The 15744-nt window shown below is 47.1% G+C and overlaps 1 protein-coding gene across 1 annotated transcript in view; it reads left to right on the forward strand.

Moving 5' to 3' along the window:
• TRABD2A (TraB domain containing 2A) overlaps window positions 1-13676 on the forward strand; it is a 110983-nt gene extending 97307 nt beyond the window's left edge. The window contains exons 6-7 of the mRNA XM_084629441.1: window positions 9500-9757; window positions 13195-13676. Coding sequence (XP_084485567.1) covers window positions 9500-9757; window positions 13195-13378 — 442 coding nt within the window. The 3' untranslated portion in view covers window positions 13379-13676. The remainder of the gene's footprint in view (window positions 1-9499; window positions 9758-13194) is intronic.
• The last annotated feature ends 2068 nt before the right edge of the window (window positions 13677-15744 follow it).

Genomic DNA, 15744 nt, shown 5'->3' on the forward strand with positions numbered 1-15744 from the left:
ATGGTTTTGAGGCTCATGACAGGATAGCTCAGAGGCCTAGTAATGGGATACAGAGGCTTTGACCTCTCGGTCACTGGCTTGAACCTGTTTAGACTAATAGACTTTAAGGTCAGAAGTGACCATCAGTCTGACCTCCAGCACATTGCAGGCCACAGAACCTCACCCACCACTCCTGTAATAGACCTCAGGCTGAGTTACTGAAGTCCTCCAATCATGAGTTAAAGACTTCAAGTTGCAGAGAATCAACTATTTACACTAGTTTAAACCTGCAAATGACCCGGGCCCCATGCTGCAGAGAAAGGTGAAAATCCCCTAGGGTCTATGCCAATCTGAGCTGGGGGAAAATTCCTTCCCGACTCCAAACAGACGTTAGACTCTGAGCAAGTGGGCAAGTCCCACCAGGCAGACATCTGGGAAAGAATTCTCTGTAGTAACTCAGAGCCCTCCCCAACTAGTGTCCCATCACTGGCCATTTAGGGTATTTGCTGTAAGTAGTCACTGGTCAGCTACCGTGACTCATCATACTGTCCCCTCCATAAACTTATCAAACTCAGTCTTGAAACCAATGGAGGGTTTTCTGTTGTTTTTTTTTTTTTTTTTTTGCCCCCACTGCTCCCTGTGAGAGGCTGTTCCAGAACTTCACTCCTCTAATGGTTAGAAAGCTTTGTCTAACTTCAAGGCTACACTTGTTGATGGCCTGTTTATTTGTTCTTGTGTCCACATTGGTGCTTAACTTAAATAACTTCTCTTCCTCCCTGGTATTTCTCCCTCTGATGTATCTATAGAGAGCAATCATATCTCCCTTCAGCCTTCTATTGGTTAGGCTAAACAAGCCAAGCTTTTTGAGTCTCCTCTCATAAGGTAGGTTTTCCATTCCTCGGATCATCCTAGCAGCCCTTCACTGCACCTGTTCCAGTTTGAACTCATCTCTCGTTAAACAAGGAAGCCCAGAATTGCACACACTATTCCAGATGAGGTCTCACCAGGGCCTTGTATAATGGTAACAACACTTCCCTGTCTCTACTGGAAATACCTCGACTGTTGCATCCTAGGATTGCATTAGCCTTTTTCATGGCTGCATCATATTGGCGGCTCAGTCATCCTGTGATCAACCAATACAGTCAGGTCTTTCCTTTGCTCTGTCACTTCCAACTAATACATCCCCAGCTTATAGCAAAAATTCTTGTTGTTAGTCCCTAAATGCATGACCTTGCACTATTAAATTTCATCCCATTTCTATTACTCCAGTTTACAGGGTCATCCATGTCTTCTTGTATGATATTCCGGTCCTCCTCCGTATTGGCAATACCTCCCGACTTTGTGTCACCCGCAAATTTTATTAGTACACTCCTACTTTTTGTGCCAAGGGCACAAATGAAAATGTTAAATAAGACTGGTCCCAAGACCAATCCCTGAGGAACTCCACTAATAATCTCCCTCCAGCATGACAGTTCACCTTTCAGCATGACCTGTTGTAGTCTTCCCTTTAACCGGTTCCTTATCCACCTTTCAGTTCTCTATTAATCCCCATCTTCTCCAATTTAATAATTTCCCATGTGGACCTGTATCAAGTGCCTTACTAAAATCCAGGTAGATTAGATTTACTGCATTTCCTTTGTCTAAAAAAATCAGGTATCTTCTCAAAGAAAGGGAAATCAGGTTGGGCTAGCACGATCTACCTTTTGTAAAACCATGTTGTATTTTATCCCAACTTACCATTAACCTCTACATCCTTAACTACTTTCTCTTTCAAAATTTGTTCCGAGTCCTTGCATACAATTGAGGTCAAACTAACAGGCCTGTAGGTCGGTAAATGGTCAAAAGTAATTCCGAGATGATGGCACACTCTGACATATGATCTCAGCCCAGCCCCAGTGGACATGTAAGCACATTCCCATGCCCATTATCCTAGGAGGAAGAAAAGGAGTACTTGTGGCACCTTAGAGACTAACAAATTTATTTGAGCATAAGCTTTCGTGAGCTATTACCACTTCATTGGATGCATTCAGTGGAAAATACAGTGGGGAGATTTATATACATAGAGAACATGAAACAATGGGTGTTACCATACACACTGTAACGAGAATGATCAGGTAAGGTGAGCTATTACCAGCAGGAGAGCCGGGGAGGGGGTGGGGGGGGAACCTTTTGTAGTGATAATCAAGGTGAACCATTTCCAGCAGTTGTCAAGAACATCTGAGGAACAGTGGGGGGTGGGTGGGCGGGGAAATAAACATGGGGAAATAGTTTTACTTTGTGTAATGACCCATCCACTCCCAGTCTTTGTTCAAGCCTAAGTTAATTGTATCCAGTTTGCAAATTAACTCCAATTCAGCAGTGTCTCGTTGGAGTCTGTTTTGGAAGTATTTTTGTTGAAGAATTGCAACTTTTAGGTCTGTAATCGAGTGACCAAAGAGACTGAAGTGTTCTCCGACTGGTTTTTGAATGTTATAATTCTTGACATCTGATTTGTGTCCATTTATTCTTTTACGTAGAGACTGTCCAGTTTGGCCAATGTACATGGCAGAGGGGCATTGCTGGCCCATGATGGCATATATCACATTGGTAGATGTGCAGGTGAACGAGCCTCTGATAGCGTGGCTGATGTGATTAGGCCCTATGATGGTGTCCCCTGAATAGATATGTGGACACAGTTGGCAACGGGCTTTGTTGCAAGGATAGGTTCCTGAGTTAGTGGTTCTGGTGTGTGGTTGCTGGTGAGTATTTGCTTCAGGTTGGGGGGCTGTCTGTAAGCAAGGACTGGCCTGTCTCCCAAGATCTGTGAGAGTGATGGGTCGTCCTTCAGGATAGGTTGTAGATCCTTGATGATGCGTTGGAGAGGTTTTAGTTGGGGGCTGAAGGTGATGGCTAGTGGCGTTCTGTTATTTTCTTTGTTGGGCCTGTCCTGTAGTAGGTGACTTCTGGGTACTCTTCTGGCTCTGTCAGTCTGTTTCTTCACTTCAGCAGGTGGGTATTGTAGTTGTAAGAACGCTTGATCGAGATCTTGTAGGTGTTTGTCTCTGTCTGAGGGGTTGGAGCAAATGCAGTTGTATCGTAGAGCTTGGCTGTAGACAATGGATCGTGTGGTGTGGTCTGGATGAAAGCTGGAGGCATGTAGGTACGAATAGCGGTCAGTAGGTTTCCGGTATAGAGTGGTGTTTATGTGATCATCGCTTATTAGCACTGTAGTGTCCAGGAAGTGGATCTCTTGTGTGGACTGGTCCAGGCTGAGGTTGATGGTGGGATGGAAATTGTTGAAATCATGGTGGAATTCCTCAAGGGCTTCTTTTCCATGGGTCCAGATGATGAAGATGTCATCAATGTAGCGCAAGTGGAGTAGGGGCATTAGGGGACAAGAGTTGAGGAAGCGTTGTTCTAAGTCATCCATAAAAATGTTGGCATACTGTGGGGCCATTCGGGTACCCATAGCAGTGCCGCTGATTTGAAGGTATACATTGTCCCCAACTGTGAAATAGTTATGGGTGAGGACAAAGTCACAAAGTTCATCCACCAGGTTTGCCGTGACATTATCGGGGATACTGTTCCTGACGGCTTGTAGTCCATCTTTGTGTGGAATGTTGGTGTAAAGGGCTTCTACATCCTAGGAGGCTGTCTCACTGTAAAAGACCTGCATGAACATGGGGAGTGAAATGTCCCTTATAGCTTTATGTCCTATCCCTCCAGGTCAGGGGAGACTTATGGGGAAGTATCTTGGCGTCTCAGTCTGGCACTGTTCATTGGCCCTAAAGTCACTTGAAACTTTATTGTAAAATGGGAAGATGAACGTAAGAGAGTAGAAGAACAGCCACTGGCTGAAGCAAACGCTTCAGAGTGAAACAGAAAGGAAGCCAATCTGCAGCACGGGGAACAGAGCAGAGTGAAAGGCTGTCAGGTGAGGGGGAAAAAGAGAGGAGGGGGAGGATAAATTGAGGTGCACATAAACAGCCTGCCCTCCAGAGTTGTGATATTGTGTAGTGGCAGCATCCTCAGCTTCCCTCTTAGGGCAACCTGAGGTCCCCTTCGCGCCACCATCATTGTGCAAAGGGAACATACAGGAGCCGAAGCCCTGACTTGCACACTTGCTCACTTTGTGTGCGCGCATGCTTTTCCCTTGGATGGGGAACCAGCTGGGGGCAGACAGAAGACCGAGTGAGTTGAGCTCACAACTCTGGGAGGAAACGACAGAGCCAGCTGCAGCAAGGGCTTCTGTTCCTTTGAGGGGGACACTATATGCAGGCTGGGAGTTGAGAGGCCAGGAACTGGAGCATGGAGGGGGAGGCAGGGCTCCCGCCCTAGCGAAGGGCAAGGAGAAGAGAGACTGTGCTCCAGCCCCACAGCAGAGAGCACCGAGGACAGTTTTATATATAGTGCCCTGAATTGAATTAAGCTCCCTGTGTGTCTATTTTGAGCTTTTAAATGTTATTCCTGATTTTAGGCTGAATATGTATTTCATAAAATATTCATCATACAATCACAGCCGTAATGATTGCGACTCCCGCTCTCCTCTGCAGCTGCTGTGCTCAAGGAGAGTTCTGCCGGGGTGACCTGGCACGAGGGGAGGGGAATGCGCCATGTCTCCATGCCTCTGACTATCCCTGGGTCCCTCTGGGTGTGGGACCTGCTGCCATTCAAAGGCTCGCCTACAGATTTACTGCAGAAAGTATCAAATGCCCTGAGATCCGCACCTCTATTAACCAGGTCACTCTAAAAATGCGAGGATGATGTGTGTGCACAAAGAATAAAACAGGTGCCCTGTGCTATTTGAACAGGCACTTCCTACACTCACCAAGGGATTGGATTCCTAAATCTCATTGTGATGTGTTTGTGGCAGTGCCCATGAAACACTAGGGGCTTTTTAAACCCTCACAAAGGGGCGCTCCTTGCTCACAGTTTCAGGACAGATGGAATGACAGAGGTTGGGGGAAGGACAACAGTAAACGGGTTTCTACACAGGTCCACTCAGGTTGCTGAAGGCAGCACAGTAGCAGTGGGTCTGTAAGGGGGAATTAAAAGTGGAAGAGCTCAGCAAGTTTGTACCATACCCAGGACACAGAGGTGATGCTATAAGAAGCTGAGAAAAGGGCAGGCAAGACTGGAGTGGAGGGAACCAGGGCACTGTAGTGCTTGAAAAGGGAAGAATAGCTCAGAATCTGTTTGCATTTCAAACCCAGCCCTGTATTAAATGTCTCTATCTGAGCTCGTTCTTCAGAGTGCCTTCTCCTTCACGGTCCCAAACGGTCTCATTTCTTGGCACTGCCTCTGTCCTCTCAGTCATCTTGGATCAGGGTTCAGTTCTCAGTTTTCTTAGGGAAATGACTGTAAATTCACTCCTAATTTCATTCTCCCCTTCCAATGGGGACTCACATTCCATTCCACATCCTCTCGCCTTTGATCTGTTTGATTGAAACTTGTTTTAAATTCCATCACAGAGTTCAGGTTCAGTGACCAGACCAGTCTGGAAACTCCAAACTCTCACTGAAATCAGCCCATCTCCTCTCTGGGAGCCTGACTGCCGTTGCAGCAGGAGAAGGGAAACACTCATTGTACTCCCAGGGTACAGCTGGTGAAAGCAACATTTTTTTGCTCACTTTCTTCCTTTTATATTTAAAAACACAAGAACAGCTATCCTGGGTCAGACCAATGGTCCTTCTAGCCCAGTATCCTGTCTTCTGACAGTGGCCATTGCCAGATGTTTCAGAGGGAGTGAACAGAACAGGGCAATTATCGAGTGATCCGTCCCTTCTCCTCTAGTCTCAGCTTCTAGCAGTCAGAGGTTTAGGAACAGCCAAAGCATGGGATTGCATTCCTGATTGTCCTGGCTAATAGCCATTGATGGACTGATCCTCCATGAACTTATCTAGTTCTTTTTTGAACCCAGTTACTGTTTTGGCCTTCAGAGCATCCCCTGGAAATGAATTCCACAGGTTGACTGTGCGATGAAGTACATTCTTATATTTGCTTTAAACCTGCTGCCTGTTACTTTCATTGTGTGACCTCTGATTCATGTGTTGTGTGAAGGGGTAAATAACACTTCCTTATTCACTTTCTCCACACCATTCATGGTTTTATTGATCTCTATCATATCCTCCTTCAGTTGTCTCTTTTCCAAGATGAACAGTGCCAGTCTTTTTAATCTCTCCTCCTGTTACAGACCCTAATAATTTTTGTTGCTATTCTTCCTACTTTTTCCAGTTCCAATATATCTTTTTTGAGATGAAGCAACCAAAACTGCATGCAATATTCAAGGTGTGGGCATACCATAGATTTATATAGTAGCATTATATTATCTGTCTTATTATCTATCCCTTTCCTAATGGTTCTCAACATTCTGTTAGCTTTTTTTGGCTGCTGCTGCACATTGAGTGGATGTTTTCAGAGAACTATCCATGATGACTCCAAGATCTCTTTCTTGAGTGGTAACAGTGTAAACCCTATCATTTTATATGTATACTTGGGATTATGTTTTCTAATATGCATTACTGTGCATTTATAAATATTGGTTTCAGAGTAACAGCCGTGTTAGTCTTTATTTGCAAAAAGAAAAGGAGTACTTGTGGCACCTTAGAGACTAACCAATTTATTTGAGCATGAGCTTTCGTGAGCTACAGCTCACTTCATCTGTGAAGTAAGCTGTAGCTCACAAAAGCTTATGCTCAAATAAATTGGTTAGTCTCTAAGGTGCCACAAGTCCTCCTTTTCTTTTTATAAATATTGAATTTCATCTGCCATTTTCTTGCTCAGTCACCCAGTTTTGTAACTCTTCGCAGTCTGCTTTGGACTTTAACTATCTTGAGTAATTTCAGCCAAAGACCGTGTCCAGCCTGTCTGCTGCTTCTCCTCATGCTATAAGTTAACCTCCAGATCACTCAGGTATTCAGGTTGTGCTCCAGCTTTGAATGGAATGCCGTTAATAAGATAGATCATCCAGGTGCTTAAGAGGAATTTGGTTGGGCTCCACTTGAGGGAAAGTACTCTTTCTTACAGACATCAAGGATTGGGTTGTAGCTTTAAAGCTACTTCCCTGTATCAGGCATGATGCAGAGCTGCAGTGCCCCAAAAGGGGCACCAGGCAGATAGTGTCTGCTTGAGATGAGGCAGATTGCTTCCCTGGTTGTACTAGCTCCTACTCCGCCGCCAGCATGGAGCCCCCCTTTGAAGAGGCTAGCCCCCCGGCCCCACCAATTCTGCCCGAGGTCACCCCACTGTGACCTGAACCCCTCGCCCCCTTGCGGCTGGAGGAATCCTGCTCCCTCCCCCCACCCAGAAGACCCCTGGGCCGGCAGAAGCCACCCCAGCCTTGCCGTGCCTCCCCTCCTGAGACCCCAAGCCGCCCCATGGGAAAAGCTTGTCTCTTCTCGAAGAACCTGGGTCCAGGGAGGTTACTGGTGAACCTGAGAAGCTGAGTAGCACATACTGCCTCCTCAGCTGCCCTGGAACCTGCATGGTGCATAATAATAAGCAAAACTTCCCGTGCAAACTGCACAACCAGTGTCCAGCAGCTGCAGTACACCAGGGCAGGCCTTTTACACCCACCGCCTATGGCAGCCAGGGTTAGAGGAGGAGCAGCAGGCCCAGAGCCCCATTTCTCCCCCAGCTGCTTTTTGGAGGAGGCAGTGGTCCCTGTGCTCCCCAGAGCCAGCCTTGAGGGGGAAAGAACCTTCCTTGCCCCAGCACTTGGCCTACCTGCAAGTGTCTCCTCTCTGCAGCATGCTTCAGCTTTGTTATCCTAGGGGCCTTCAAAATGATGTCACCATCCACTAGGGTTGGCCTAGATCCCCCCTGAATCCATGGGATCTGCTGCCACCAAGTGGCAGGCTGACCTGACACACATCTCCCATTAATGACAGGTTTCAGAGTAACAGCCGTGTTAGTCTGTATTCGCAAAAAGAAAAGGAGTACTTGTGGCACCTTAGAGCTCATGCTCAAATAAATTGGTTAGTCTCTAAGGTGCCACAAGTACTCCTTATCTCCCATTAAAACTCTCCATCCCATAGGGGTCCCTTACTGTAGTACCTGAACATCTCACAGGCTTCTATGTGTTTCTCATCAGCACGCACCTGCGAGGTAGGGCAGGGCAGTTATCTCTTTTGACAGGTGGGGAACAGAGCAACGAGAGACTGAGTGACTTGCCAAGGTCACCCGGAAGTCTGTGGGAGAGCAGGGAACTGCATGCTGGTCTTCCAGCTGTTAAGCCTGTGCCCTGACCATTGGACCATCTTTCCTAGCTGCCAGTGAGTACTTCAGAACTGGTGTTAGGGTGACCAGCCAGCAAGTGTGAAAAATCGGGACGGGGGTGGGGGGTAATAGGAGCCTATATAAGAAAAAGACCCAAAAATTGGGACTGTCCCTATAAAATCGGGATATCTAGTCACCCTAACTGGTGTTTAGATTCCCCAGTAGAAACAGCAGCATGGCCATGAGTGTGAATTAACCCTGTAACTAAGGTTCTATCAGAAGCTGTATCAAGCTCTTCATTAAAAGGCCAGTTATAGACCATCTCAAATGCATTCTCTTCTTCTGTTTGTCCCATCTCTGAGGTCCTGCATGGCTCCAGGGATTGCTAATGACATATAGAGCATTTCATCGCTAGATCGCTTGTTTACAAGATGCAGATTTGTAACGGTGAGGATAATTCCGCTTATGTGGTAAATTGTCCATCCTTTGGAGCCTTTAAACCTAGGCCAGGTCTACACGACGGACTGATATCGGTATAACTGCATAGCTCGGGGTGTGAAAAATCCACACCCCGACCAATGCGATTACACCAACCTAACCCCATGCGTAAACAGTGCTGCGTTGATGGGAGACAGAGCTCCCTCCTCTCGAGGAGGTGGATTAACTACGCCAAGGGTAGAAACTCTCCTGTCGGTGTAGGAGCGTTTTCACTTAAGCACTACAGCAGTGCAGCTGCACCGCTGCAGTGTTTTAAGTGCCAGCCTGCCCCCAGACTGGCTGCCTTTATAACCGATCATTCCACCTCAAGCTGGGCCGGATGCAGGAATAACAGGGTGAAATTCTCTGAGCCATGCTATGGAGGAGGTCAGATCAGATGAGCATCATGGTCTTTTCTGGCCTTAGAATCTATCATTTTTTGGCCTGATTCTGAGAAATGGTGCGTATCTGCCAGTCTGACTTCAGCAGGCACTCAGTGCCTCTCAGCAGCAGTGTTTTGGTAATGTAGTCAGCTAAGTGCATTATGTTATCCTTGAATGATTTTTTCCTCCTGAGCTCAGCCTGTGCATTGGTCGGTGCCGGAAACACTCTTTCCTTAGGCCCTCTGAACTGAAAAGACTCTGCTTGACCCGAGGTGTGACATGGGGCGGGGGGGATGGGAACAGAGGATGGGTAGATGATAAGATTTAAACCAGCAGAACTTCCAGGGGGAAATATTTGTTGACGTAGGGGATCAGGAGGCTGCATAGCATCTCAGTTGCCATGGGGCTGGACCAAGACCCCCACTCAAGGGCGTTCCAAACATTCTGGTTTCCTTTCCCCCCAGTGGGAAGAATCAAAAAACCTGGTCAACCTTCTCATCATCCTCACCGGCGTACACCCCCTATGTGATTGCCCAGGAGCTGCACCGCCCGCCGCATCCTCAGAAAGAGGAAGAGGAGCTTCTGCCCCACCTGCTGCTGCCCGAGCGTGTCGACCTGCTGGAGAAAGTGGACAGGAAATACAAGAAGAAGAAGAAGAAGAAGCAACAGAAGAAGCAAAGGCTGCGCCAGTTTAACGACCTCTGGGTTCGCATTGAAGAAAGGTACCAACTGGCGGGGGAGGGAGGCGCTCCGCTACACTAAGATTGGCTGTTAATCAAGGCTCATTAACATGCCACAAACCCTGTGTTTTAAACTCTATTCACTTCCTCTGGTGCAAATCCAAAGAGCAGAATTTGGTCTCTTATCTCCTGCAATTCTTATTTATGCATTTAGATTTAAATAATAATAAAAATTCATATTTCTAGGTGCCCTAACACACCATTAACAATGCAATTGGTTCTGTCTGCATAATTGGTTTAGTATCAAAAATAAGGTGGGGTGGGGAAGAGGCAACTAAGGTGGTTTTCCCAACCAAGAGAACTGACTCTCCTAGGACAGATATAACCACAAGAACCATAGCCGCCTTTTGAACTGTGTGTCGTTCGTCAAGCACCTTCCATTTGCCACTGACCCACTGCTGAATGTGCATCTGTAGATTTACTTATTTCCTTCCCATCTGATAAAATGCAGGTCTGATTCTTCATCACCTTGTGCCAACATTTACCGCTGTGAAATGTGCTCATTCAGACTGGGAGCGTTTCACTCCCACTGTGTGCAGTTTAAATGACTGCTGAAGGGGCAGGGCAATGGAAATTGGCCCCTACGAATTTTAAACAAGTTTCTCAATTCAGTGGGACTTCCTAAATCATTATTTTTCATCAGCCTCAAGGTAGAGAGCGCTTGAGAGCACCTGCACTGCTTTGATACATTATATCAATATATCATTGCTTTTTGATTCTTCTGAATGATATATTATGGGGACAGGTCGGGGGAAAGCTGCAATGGCTGTTCTTGTCTGAGTTTAAATGCAGAGATGATCATTATACTATATATTAAATATGGTTGCATAGGTTGCTATAATTTTCGTTTACTGAAGTTAATAAAGTTGATATTAGTTATAGTTTGTGGTTTTTATTGTTATAGCTGGTATTAGCTTGACCTTCAGCAGACAATCCTAAAGGATAACCCAGAGCCTTTACCAGTTTAGGCCCTGATCCTTTATATACCCACACATGTTTAACTTTATGCATGCAATATTCCTGGTGAAGTCAATGGGACTACTAATGTGCTAAAGCCTACTCCTGTGTGTTTGCGCGATCAGAGTCTTAGCTGAGGGTCATTTTTACAGCAAGGGGTAGGTGAGATGGGAAGAAGTGTCAGCTGAGCATAACTAGGAGTAAGGGCTGTTTCTCCAGTTTCCACTTCAGGAATGCTCTAGTCAGACCTCCAGGGAGCACAAAGCTGATAAAGTTTTGTTGGTGGCTACTGTCAGCAACCCCCTCCTGACTCCAGGTATATGTGCCTTTAGGGCCTTGGGAGCGGCAGAGACCAGATCTCTCTTTCTTGCTTTCTTTCTTTGCAGTTTTCTTTCCACCCATGAAATGCATCACTTGAACCAGAAACAAAGTCTGATTTTTAGTAGTGACCCTAGCAGCAGAAGGAGTAAATGGCTAGAGGACGAGCCTCCCAAACAGCTTCTGTACTGGGGGAAAACAAGCAGAGTGATGTTTATTTCTTCTTAATTGTCTGCCCGGTGCCTTCCAGCTAGGGAGAACTATAGGACGCCACTGTATCTGCCGCATACTGTCACTTAACTGCCCATCACTGCGCTTCAGATTAGATTCTTTCCATTGCAGGGGTCTCTGCACTGTCTTTGAATGTGTGGAAAATCAATACTAACTTTACGCCCTAGATATCCTACGTTACCTCTAGGTGATGGGCAGTTCCTGAAATTGCTGCCTTGTTTTAAGAAAAAAAAAAGCAAACAAACACATGCAAACTTCTTTGCATGCTTCTGTTGTGCTAACTGCCCCACCTAGTGGCGCTGTTTCACGTCACTGATGAAATTCAGTCATTCACAGGAACCCTTCAGACATAAATACTCAGTCCATCTCTGAAGCCACAGCCCTTACTCCTACATATCCATCTCTCAGTGGGTAAATCTCTTGTGCTTGGGTCTGGTCCATTCGTAAAGTAACTCCTGTGAGCAGGTAACCATGAAAGGCCTAACTCAAGTGATTTCATACAGTCTTGTAGCGGGTTTGGCCTGAATTGCTCTGGTCTGTGCTCCTGTATGTATCTGCTCTCTGCTTTGTTGCACTGCCAGCTGGGTTCTGTCCAGTTACTGTAGGAGCCGCCTGCGGGGCTGTTGGATATGGAGTGGTAAGTGTTTTCAAAAAGCAGACTAATTGCCTTCAAATTCCCCAAGCATTTTTGCTTAATGCACTCAGCCAACGTAAAGCAGGAATAGTGCACAGCAGCTGGAGCGCGCTGATGCAAGTGAAATGGATATGTTTGTACAGTTGGGCAGGTGTGCTTGCTGGAATTTTGCTGGAATTTATCTTAGTTTCCACCTAACAATGCTGGGCCTGGGGATTTGAGCTGTGTCTGCCTATAGCCTCAGGGTCAAATCTGGCTCCAACCTGTTATCCAGAGAGCAGTGCCCTCTGCTCACACTCCTATTTGGGACGGGCTTTTCACGTGGACCTTTGCTTCTCAGTCTCTAGACTGAGAAGCATTTCTAATAGATGCCTGGATTTTCCTCACTCCCACTGTCCCATATATGGTCTATATGCTTTCTCCACCTGCCAGTGATGCCCTTTCACATGGAGCATCATTTATATGGAGGCTGCAGAGAGGCTTGATTCATGCTAACATGCACGTGCAAACTGGGGAGAACCTGGACAGGGTTCAGGCTCAGCTGTTGAAAGCAGATGCATCAACCCTATAAATTGGTGCCATGTGGTGAGAATGCTGGTCGGCAGAGCCTTCTCTGCTGCAAGGCTAGATTTGTTTATCTGCTAAGGTTGCTGATCAGCCGAAAGGCTGGCTGCAGGGGCTCAGGAATGTTGCTAATACCTCTCTGCTTCCTTGGGATCTACTGTCCCTTCTGTGAGTGAAGGAAGTCTAATCAGGTAGATCCCAGCTCAGGGACAGGAATAACCAGCTCCACCACATTGAACACCCCCATCCACCAGAGAGTCTCTCTTGCCAAGTCCTTATATTGATGCTCAGCTGGGTTGGGGCCCTTCGGGAATTGTGGTGTGAGATGGGGATGAGGTATTGTCCATGGCATTCTCCTCTCCTTTGCCAGTGGGGATCTGATAGGAGCATTATCTGGCTCTGTCCTCCTCTGAGAGGGGCAGGTGTGCAGTGCCCTGCCGTTAGCAGCATGAGTCATCAAGGAGTCTTGATGTCAGTGGGGCTAGGGAGGTTCAGAGTGGGGAGAGTGAAGGGCTCCCTTTCCTTGTGGATCCATGGGGCAGGGAGACCAAACTCACAGCCTCATTCAGGAACACACAAGATCTGCAGACAGCTCCACAAGTTGGTCTTGGACCCTCCTGTGGGCATTTCTGTGACAATTTGACTCCTGGTTCGTGGTGATCATTGACCCTTGTGACTAACTGCTGACCAAGATTCTTCTCTGTTTGCCTTGCAGTACCACTGACCCACCTCCCCGGATTCGCATCATTAATGGCTACATTACAGTAGAACCTCAGCCACGGGGACATGGGCGATCCAGTCACCTCCACACAGAAACCAGCAGGGCCCATGTGCCTGTTCACTCTCTGCTCATCTTGCTATTGACACGGGCTTTGCAGACATTAACAATGCTGCAGTGAGACTTGGGGTGAAACTGCAGGGTCTTTGGCTAAAAAACTTGGGGGGTGGGGGTGGGAATAGAAGACCAGAATCTCCAGGTGGGATGCCTGTTCTTTGGAATATCTTTAGATTCCTCCTTTTCCTGAATCTGGACCCCTAACACTATTAACTGGCTTGACATGCCCAATACAGGAGAAGATATTTTTAATGAAAGCCATTATTTATTCTTCTCTTGCAGAAGAATTATTGTAAGGTATCCCATAATGCTCTTGGGAGATGTACAATGTCGCTGTAACATAGCTGCTGTTTAGCTGTATGAACCCGACTAAATATATTTTTTTGCCTTCACTGCCTCGCGTGGTGCAATAAGTTAAACTCTACTAACTCATTGGTGACTTTGGCCAGAAGAGACTGTTTTGGCCACATCAGCACAGCTGAGAAGAAGAGGTTGGTATCTGATGTCTGTGTTGGTATCTGTCACTTTGATTTCTCCCCATTTTGGGCCCCAGATGATACATGTCATTTAGTGCAAAATGTTCAAAAGCACCTAAGCGGGAGTTGGGAGTTTTAAGTCCCGTTGAAAGTTGCTTTTGGCAATGTTACTCTTAATCAAGACTGGCCACCTCTGTGCAGAGAAGCACTGCATGTAGATCGTGTGCTGAGGGAATCCGGGCCCTTAGTGCTTGGCAACATTTCTGAGGGGAGAGAAGCTAAGCCAAAATCACATTGAGTCAAAGCCCTCCATTGACTGGGCTTTTCTGTAGTGCAGCCCTGTTTCCCCTCCCATTCATCTCATTTTTACTTAGGACTGGTCTACACCTATCTATGTCACTCGGGGCTGTGAAAATTTCACACACAACCTGCCCCCCCCGAGGAGAAGAGTTAAGTCAACCTAAGCCCCAGTGTAGACACTGCTAAATTGACAGCTTCTCAAGAGACCCCTTTCCGCCACCCTAGTAAGTGTCTGGGTCACAGGGCTATGGTGGCATAGCTGCAGCACGGCAGCTGTGCCGCTGTAGTGCTTGTAGACATGGCCCAGAGTGCCCAGAAATACAAATTATTGGGGTATGTCTACACTGCAACTTGGAGCTCCAGTAGACACATATGCGCCAGCTCTGCTCGAGCTGGTGCACTAAAAATAGCAGTCTTACCAGAGTAGCATGGTGACTCAGGCTCGCCATCCGAGCACCAGCCCATCTGAGATCCTAGGTATGTACTCGGGCAGCTGGCACACAGAAAATTACACCTTCCAGCTGCTGTGTAGATGTACCATTAGCTGAGGTGGTGTGAAATGGGTCCAAAGGGCTCCTGGCGCCTCAGAATGCCCCCTGACTGTGAGACAGGGCAGGCATTTCACTAACCACTGGCAGCTGGTTGGGGAAATGAACTGAACTAGCTACACTGTCCACTTCTTAACTAAAGCCCCCAGCTTCCCCTTTCCTCCTCCTATCTGGTGTGACCTCTTCACAGTCGCCACTGCACGAAACAGTCAGTGCTGGCTTTTCTCCCTGCCCCCCACAGGCTCATTCCCATGCCCCTGCTGCTGTTCAGAGCTGTTCCCGAGCAGCGCTAACAGGAGTGAAAAGGCCACAGTCACGTCCCTTCTGCTGGGTCACCGGGGAAGCTGGGGTTTGACCCTCCCCGGCTAGGCCTTTTATAATCCCTAATGGTCCATGGCCTGTCAAGTATCAGTGTAGCTGAAGCAATAATCCTGTCAGGTCTATATTCGGCCTTTGTTCATGTAATACTTGCTTTGGGGTTAATGCCTGCGTCCAACTAAGGACAGAATATGGCCCTAACTGGTTTATTTAACCACATTAATTGTTCATCTATGTAAATTGCATCCTGAGACACAATCTCACCGAAATATAATTGCTTTCATTCAATGAGTGCAGAGGCTGGTGTACACTCTGTGCATGGGCAAGATCACTGGGTCCAACAGAGCTCTCACCTTTGCTCCCAGATTCCAGGGCTAGCAAAGTTTAGCTCTGGCACAAGTTCAGACAGCCGCAGGGGCCGTCCCAGCAGCCCTGGGTAGCCAGAGTTGCTCAGACTACGGGGTGTGGCTATTTTGTTGGCCATTGGGGCTACTGTCCACTTGGCAAGACTTTTGGAAGATTGTAGTCTAACTTGGCAGTAACAGAAATGTTCCCTGAACCTGCCTAATGGACCTGAGATGTGCCTAAGGGACTGCTCTCCACCTGTCTGTCCAAAACACCAGGATCACTTCAGTTGTCTTGGCTCATTGTCCTGAAGTTTGGTCTGCATTGGGGTGGGGGATCCCCTAAGGCCTCCCTTACCGTGTTGGCCAGAGTCTCTATGCTGCAGTCTCCAGAGCTAAGTGTAAGGTTGTATTTGGTACACTTGTACATATTGGCCCCCTTTT

Source organism: Lepidochelys olivacea (assembly GCF_965140295.1).
Source record: "Lepidochelys olivacea isolate rLepOli2 genome assembly, chromosome: 5".
NCBI lineage: Eukaryota > Metazoa > Chordata > Testudines > Cheloniidae > Lepidochelys > Lepidochelys olivacea.